The sequence below is a fragment of the Manis javanica genome, chromosome 9 (genome assembly GCF_040802235.1).
Source record: "Manis javanica isolate MJ-LG chromosome 9, MJ_LKY, whole genome shotgun sequence".
Lineage (NCBI taxonomy): Eukaryota > Metazoa > Chordata > Mammalia > Pholidota > Manidae > Manis > Manis javanica.
The window spans coordinates 87,103,282-87,111,820 of NC_133164.1; the positions used below are offsets into that span (position 1 = coordinate 87,103,282).

Sequence of the window (8,539 nt, forward strand, 5' to 3'; positions counted from 1 at the left end):
ATCATGTGGTACTACTATATTTTAATCAAATATATTAATGGAACAAGAGTCCAAGAATAGACCTACAACTGATTTTCAAGATTCCCAACATAAGTTGATGGGAAAAGGAAAGTATCTACAATTAGTGCTTGAACAACTGAAGATAAATATTATTATATTTATTTTTTGTCTATATATAATGAGAAAGAGACTAAAAGGCATTTTGAACATATTTTGGTGTAATAACTAAGAAATTACATTATCGTAAGTATTCTTAATACTTACATTTTTTATTGTGATGTTTCCCCAATCCTCATCCTGTTTTAAAGACAAATAAAAAACATTTTACCATGTATGTATGACCCAAACAAAATCTAATCAACTAATTTTAAGCTACTTGAAAACAGAATTTTTTCTGTATGCAGATATTACTTCCAATTACTATAATCAAAAGTATTTTAAAAACAAAGAAAATACATGCAGTCATAAAGCTAGTAAATCTAACAACTGCTTAAACTATGTGAACAATCTAAAAGTAAACTTGGCAGCACCACAAGTACTAAAGGACACAACTGATGACAAATGACATACTAATTTTTTGTATGTTTGTTGCATGTCTGAAACCAGCAAAGCTAATAACTAGCTCATGTGGCAAGAAGGAAGAGCAACTTATGAAACAAGGTCTACATAATTAGGGTGATTATATAACTTATCATCCAAGTCAGGAGACTCTTGAGAATGAAAGTGCTATTAACTAACAAGACTTCCTGAGACAAATTAACCCTTAATAATACAGTTGACCCCTGAACAACACAGGGCTTACAGCACCAACCCCAGTCAAAAAGCTGTATATAACTTTTGACTCCCCTAAAAATTTAACTACTAATACCCTACTGTTGACTGGAATCCTTACCAATAACAATCAATTAGCACATATTTCACGTTTTATAATATATGTATTCTTACAGTAAAGTAAGCTAGAGAAAAGAATTTTTTCAAATTGTCACAAATCTCCAAAAAAGTTTCCAATATATTTATTGAAAAATCTGCATGCATAAGTGGACCTATACAGTTCAAACCTCTGCTGTTCAAGGGTCAACTGTATTTGCAATGTCCACAAATGTTGAGTTTCAAATCCTAAATTTCACATCTATGAAGCAATTAAATACTTTCACTTCAGTATGTTCAATTAAATCAAGATCTTTTTCTTTTAAACGCCATGCTGGTCCATATTTTTGGCTACTGCAGTTAAGCTCTTCCCTTCATAGGCTAAAGTGGGTTCCACGCTATTCTTTCTTTTTACATAGAGTGCCAGGCATTCACAATGCTTCCTTTTGTGGTGCTACTATCTCTTTGGACACCCTTCTTCAAAGTGGAACCATAATTTCCTAAAGTTTAAGGGCTATTACTGCTGACCATGAGGAATGATAACTAAATATGCTCTCGCAGATCACTTACTTTTCCAATGTCACACAAGCTGGGATATGAATCCAGATCTGCTTGACTTGTAAATCACATGTTACTTTATTCCTTACTATACATTACTTAAATCTCTCTGATGCTGTTTCATTTACATACATTCACTTTCCTCATTTTTAAAATACATAGTTGAGAATTAAAAGAAAAAGAAAAGCCTGACACAGACTATTCAATCATCTGTATCTGTCGCTATTAGTTTCATTTAGTTTGCATTTTTTTAATAGTTTTCCACAGCACACCATGAGTACATGGTTCAGCACAAATTAGGTTATCAAGCTCACTAATGAGCAAAAGCTCAACTGCAACTTGGAGGGGAAGCAATGTTTCTTCACCAACATCTGCTTTATTGCCATTAAAAGAAAATACCTGTGTTATCTCTTTTGTGGCCCTTCATCAATGATGCTGGTAAACCTGGACTCTTAACTGTAGTCAATCCAAGCAAACTAAATAAAGGAAAAATTAAGTTCCCTCTCTCTTTAAGCAAAAATATTTTTTCTCCCATCCCCAGATAATGGCAATCATTTACTAACACTTTAAAAAAGGGGGCTCTCTTTTAATGAGCAGGATGCACAAAAGAGCAAAGGAAAAAATTAACATTATTCCCAAACTGGAGCTTTGGTATTGCTGTTGAAATACTCTGAAGTTCAACATTCAAATGCATGTACAAAACTACACTTTGTAGTGTTTTTTAAAACATATCTACCATACTGTTCCTTATTTTTAAAAGAGATTAAAAGTTTCCACCTCTCTAAGAGAAGATTATTATGGAAATTCAAATATTTCATATTAATCTAAACAAAATAATACTTCTAACACACCCTCATTGGGAAAAAAATTTGAACAATAGAGATAAATGTAAAGTGCCCCACTACCCTGACCCCAGGAGGTATTCATTGATACAATGCATTTTAAAATAAAAATCTTAATGATGCTTTTATAATATAGTTTTTTGAAACAGCTACAATGTTCTTCCCTTACACTAAAACAATTTTGATTAAACAATTTTAATCCCATAGACTACACACTCTCACCAAACAAAAAAATACTTCAACTGCTTCATTCTCTGGGGTTAATTTCACCAATTACATAATTATAATAAATAATAAAATTTGGGCTAAATTTTACCTTTAATGTTCCTCCTTTCACCATAACTTTCTGTCTGGCTGGCTGGACTCCAGTCAGTGCAAAAAGCTGAGCCTTGAATACCATTGGAGGTTCATCCGTATTCAATTCTACACCTTCAAATTTCTCCTTTCCCCATTTCACAGTAACTGCAAACAAAGCCATAAATATTTTCATTTACAAAATAACAAGACTTCAGATTTAGAAGATTCTTAGGGGACCCATCAGACTAGTTCTTGAAAGCCAAAGTATGTCATTCATCTCTTTACGCTCATAATTAATGCCTACCAAAGCAGGAGTGACTTGAATACAGTAGGTCCTGAAAAAAATTTAACTGGATCTAATCCAACTTCTCATTTGCTAAATAAGGAAACTAGGACTTAAGAGAAAATGACTGATGATTACTAATGTCACAAAACTAGTTAGTAAATATTCCAAGTCTTCTAAATCCTACTCATTGCAAAATACGATCACACTGAAATATCTCCCAAAATAAATTCACAGACTTTAAAATGTGTTTAATTAAATAATAATTAAAACCAGTACATACCACTGGAATAGAGAGGGGAAAGGTCAGAAAGATATTTTGAGAGAACAAAAAAAATCTTGGGAGAATAAGGAATATTTAAAACAGGTTAAGGAATAGAGATTCTGGATTATAAAAAGAAGGGTACAGAAGAAGTGAAAGATATGGTTCCTGAGCAAGAGGTAGTCAAATATTAAGAATCCAAAGAAAGAACTAAATCATTAAGAAATATATAGAAATCCTACGTTACTGCCATTCAAATGGCTATTATAACAATGACAAAAAAAAGAAATAAGTGTTGGTGAGAATATGAAGAATTTGGAACCCTTGTGCATCATGGTTGGGACTATAAAACGGTGTAGCCATTGTGCAAAAAGGATATGACAGCTCCTCAAAACATTAAACATAGAATTACAGTATGATCCAGCAATTCCACTCCTGCCCCAAAATATAGAAAGCGGGGACTCAAACTGGTATTTGCACACCCGTGTTCACAGCAGCAGTATTCACAGAAGCCTAAGGGTGGGAGCAACCCAAATGTCCAATAGATGAATGGATAAACAAAATGTGGTATATACACATGGATATTATTCAGCCTTAAAAAATAATTAAATTCTTACACATGCTACAACATGGATGAACTGAGGAGGCATTATGATAAGCAAAATAAGCCAGATACAAAAGGATAAATATTAAATATTGTCAGATTCCTTTTATGTGAGGTACATAGAGAAGTCAAATTCACAGAGACAAAGTAGAATGGTAGTTACCAGGAGACTGGGGAGGAGAGCAGAAATGGGGAGTTATTGTTTAATGCAGAGTTTCAGTTTAGAAATATGAAAATGTTCTGGAGGTGGATGGTGACAATGGCTGCACAACAATGTGGATGCATTTAATGCCAAAAACTGCACAATTAGAAACGTTTAATAGTACATTTCATGTTACATATATTTTACCACAGTAAAAAAAACTTCAATCAGCCTTCAAGTAGCTAACTTTTAAAATATATAAAAATAAGTAAACTCACCACCAATAGAACAAAAAAGCATCCTACAGTATGGGAGAATATATTCATAAATGACAGATCAAATAAAGGGTTGACATCCAAAATTTATAAAGAGCTCATTCACCTTAACAAACAAAAAGCAAATAATCCAATTAAAAAATGGGCAGAGAAGCTGAACACTTCTCCAAAGAAGAAATTCAGATGGCCAACAGGCACATGAAAAGATGCTCCATATCACTAGTCATCAGAGAAATGCAAATTAAAACCACAAGGAGAGAGCACCTCACACCAGTAAGGATTGCCACCATCCAAAAGACAAACAACAAATGTAGGTGAGGTTGTGGAGAAAGGGGCACCCTCCTACACTGCTGGTGGGAATGTAAATTAGTTCAACCATTGTGGAAAACAGTATGAAGGTTCCTCAAAAAACTTAAAATAGAAATGCCATTTGACCCAGGAATTCCACTCCTAGGAATTTACCCTAAGAATGCAGCAGCCCAATTTGAAAAAGACATATGCACACGTATGTTCATCACAGCACTATTCACAATAGCCAAGAAATGGAAGCAACCTAAGTGTCCATCAGTAGATGAATGGATAAAGAAGATGTGGTACATATACACATGGAATATTATTCAGCCATAAGAAGAAAACAAATCCTACCATTTGCAACAACATGGATGGAGCTAGAGGGTATTATGCTCAGTGAAATAAGCCAGGTGGAGAAAGACAAGTATCAAATGATTTCACTCACCTGTGGAGCATAACAACAAAGAAAAACTAAAGAAACAAAACAGCAGCAGAATCACAGAACCCAAGAAGGGACTAACAGTTACCAACGGGAAAGGGACTGGGGAGGATGGATGGGAAGGGAGGGATAAGGGGCGGGGGGGAGGGGGGAAAGAAAGGGAGCATTATGATTAGCATGTATAATGTGGGGAGGGGTACGGGGAGGGCTATACAACACAGAAGACAAGTAGTGATTCTCCAACATCTTACTATGCTGATGGACAATGACTGCAATGGGGCATGTGGGAGAAACTTGGTGATGGGGGGAGTCTAGTAAACATAATGTTCCTCAGGTAAGTGTAAATTAATGATACCAAAATAAAAATTAAAAATAAATAAATAAATAAAAAGTAAACTCAAGGATATACACAATATCTTTGCACTGAAATCTTTATTTTCTACTCAAAATGAGAATCTCAAAACTAATAGTTGTTTAATTTCCAACAACTAAAATCAGAATATGAAAAACTGACCCTGATTCCAAATCCCAATTCCGTCACCAGTTTAATTAATGTGTTTAGCATTCATTCAATGAAAAGCCCAGCAATGAGCATTAGGAAGACTCTCTATGAACTTACAATCTAGTAAGGGAGAGATGGGGGGAAAAAAGTTTAAATTATTAACAATAAAATATAAATACTGATAATGCTACAGGAGCACAAAGGGATGCTTCAGGAGTGAGGAGAATTTACTGGAGGAAGTGATACCTTCAAGTTGAGTCTCAAGAAAAAATTAGGTGTTAGCCAGAGAATAAAAGCATTCCTGGAAAAGACAAAAACATTCAAAAGCATAAAGCAAGCACAGTGTGTTCTGAGACCTAAGTAATTCACAGAGCAAGGGGAAGCAGCTGAAACTGGAAGCTGGTCGAGGGTCAAGTCAAGGAAGGTAATATATATTACGCTTAAACGTATAGGCTTTGCGCTTTTTATTGTAGGAATATGTGCAATCCCTGACAGCGTTTCATAAGGCCACTTCAGTCTTGGTTGGACATTAGTCAGCTCAAGAGCATCAGGGAAAATGGGCTTGAAGGGGGCGTAACTACAATCAATGAGAGAGGCTAGAAACATGACAACAGTACAAGCAAAAGATGAGATCTAAATCACAACAGTGTTGGAAATAATGAAAGGAACACCTGTCTGAAATGTATTTAGCTGTGTTACCGTGGGCAAGTTACCTACACTTTTTGCTTACCCATGAAGGAGAATTATATAGTATCACAGGATTATGTCGAATATTAAAACAAAGCAGCATGTATAAAAAACACTATCTTTATACCAGGCACGAAAGTGTTCATTATTTTTTAATGGCATTCATTTCACATGTAAGACTCTGGATATTTAATTTTCTTAAACATAAAATGGTACTTAAAATGTTCTCCTGTTAGTATAGGGTTTTTGCAGAACCTGAAAATAGATTCTCAATATGGAGATGTCAAATCCACTCCAATTCCCTCATTTTGGAAACGAGGAAAAGATCTGATGAAGTATTCAATATGGGGCTCAATTTTTTAAGATGGGTTTTGTGAGTACAGGCAATTTTTGATGGAAACAAAGACAGAGGTTCATTTTGTTTTATGAAGTCTATCAGTATATTTAAGTATTAGCGTAATACTGATGTTTATCGCCATTACTTAATTAACACCCCCTCAATTATATATTGCATAAATAGAATATTTCAAGTACAATTCTGTTCATTGCTGTGCCTTCAGAAAGAGGTTGAGCAGTCATTATTAAAGCACTGGATTCAAGATTCTAGAATATCAGGAGTCCACCTCGAAATTAAGTATTACTCTTGTTTCATCTCATTCTTTGAAATACTGAATCTTCAATAAAGGAATTGAGGGATAATCAGGAGTGGCCAAAGAATCACATACCTACAGCCAACGGGAGCCACCACATACATTTTAGGTGCCATTTTGAGCAAGACTAAGAAACAGCAAGATCACCGCCCAATATCCCCTACTGCCACCATACAAAAAAACCCTGTCAACCGCCAATCAAAAGAAAAGGACGCCCGCAGGTATTTGTATTCATCTACGTCTCAAAGCCAACACTATGCTTCGAAGCCCAAAACGTTGTTTGATGAAATGAAAACTAAGCAAATGGATACGTTCGCCATCTGCCTTGGGCTAGAACTGAAATTGGTACAAAGGGGCGGTGGTGCCAAATGCAGCAACGGGTAAGCAAAGGGAAACTCCAAGACCGACGAAGGCTAACCATACGCCCCCGGCCCCTCCAACCCTTCTTACCACAGGCTTCCCCTCCTTCCGCTCCGTTCCACAGCTACCACTGATAAGCCAAGGACATCCCACGACTTCTCCAGCCGGGGTCCCGGTGCCTCGGGACACACCCTCACCTCTCCTGGCACACGAGGGCAGCGACAGAAAGTATTCTGCAGAGTCACCACTCGGAGAGGCAGGCTCGCTGCTTCCCACCTCCACTCCGGCTCCCACCCCACCCACCGGCGGTCCAGGGCCGACCCGCTCCCACAGACGCGGGGCTGGGAGCCAGCAGGGTGAGAGCCGGGGTCCAGGGTTAGGGCCGCACCGCAGGCACCCGCCCACGCGTCCCCGCCCGCACCCCGGCCCGGGTCGGCGGCCCCGCAGGCCAGGCCTGCTCCGCGGCCTAGCGCCGGACAGGGCAGCAGGGCGCAGGCGGAGGCAGCTCACCCGAATACAGCGGCATGGCGGCACGCGAGGGCAGACGGCGGAGCAAGAAGGCTGGGCCTGGCAAGGGCGTCGGAGAGAGAGGGACGCGGAGAACCGGCGGCGACCAAGGCAGAGGCGCGGCGGTGGCAGCACCTCGGGGGCTACGAGAGGCTCATTCAAACCGGCCACTGCCGATGACGCAGCAACACGCAGTTCGCCCGCGGAGCCACGGGACCGGAGAGGAGGCCAGACACAGCGCGGCGAGGCGGGGCCTGGGAATGGAGAGACGAGGGAGGTGGGAGCGGAGCCGGAGGGGGGCGCGCGGGGAGGCGGCGCGCGGGGCCCCTGCGCCGTACAGGTGCGCGCCTGCGCACTACACGCCACCGCCCCGCCCGGCCGCGGACGCAGTGGGAAGCCGGTATCTCTGCGGCTGGTTTTTAAAGTCTTTCCCCTTTTCCGGAGTAGTGGGGTCGGTACGAGCCGGGGATATGTTCCTCTTGTTAACGTAGCCAGTAAAAGAGCCGAGAGAGGCTTTGCTCCGCCGCTCAACTCGTCTACTTATTAATGAAAATATCTAGCCCTTCCCTTTAGGATTTTGGGACATAAATAAATGTCAGCGCTTTGAATACTGTGGAGATAGGTCTGCCTTGAATGTAATGTAATATTGCTGTTTCAAACAACTGGTTCGGACCCTCGGATGGATCTACCAAGGTAGAAAAACTGCCCTCGGAGTCCCGCCTCCGACATCCCGGTGGAAGGTACCTGTAGGCTTCCACTCCCCAATCTGGAAAATGAGGGAATTAGACTGGAAGGTTTCTGAGGACTTTTCAAACTAAGTTCTCATGGCCAGAGATAAACTCAAGCATTCTAGATGAATTAGAGAGGAAATAGAACCCGTAAATGAACAGGAATTAGAAGAAATGCAAGTTAAAATTGAGGTACTTTCTTGCCTAATAAAGAGGTTTTATAATGAACCCAAATGCTTCAAAAG

General features: G+C 39.4%; 1 protein-coding gene across 5 annotated transcripts in view; it reads right to left on the minus strand.

Annotated features, from left to right (window-relative positions):
* Positions 1-7,808, minus strand: part of USP14 (ubiquitin specific peptidase 14) — a 64,543-nt gene extending 56,735 nt beyond the window's left edge. For 2 of the 5 annotated variants that reach the window (XM_037018000.2, XM_037017991.2), the window contains exons 1-3: positions 7,570-7,808; positions 2,584-2,729; positions 265-297 (exon numbers count right to left, since the gene is read on the minus strand). In XM_037018000.2, the coding sequence (XP_036873895.1) occupies positions 265-297; positions 2,584-2,729; positions 7,570-7,585 (195 nt within the window). In that variant the 5' untranslated portion in view covers positions 7,586-7,808. Of the gene's footprint in view, positions 1-264; positions 298-2,583; positions 2,746-7,149; positions 7,512-7,569 lie in introns of those variants that run through there. The other 3 variants (XM_037018010.2, XM_037017988.2, XM_037017995.2) reach the window with 2 other exon arrangements.
* Positions 7,809-8,539: the final 731 nt, after the last annotated feature.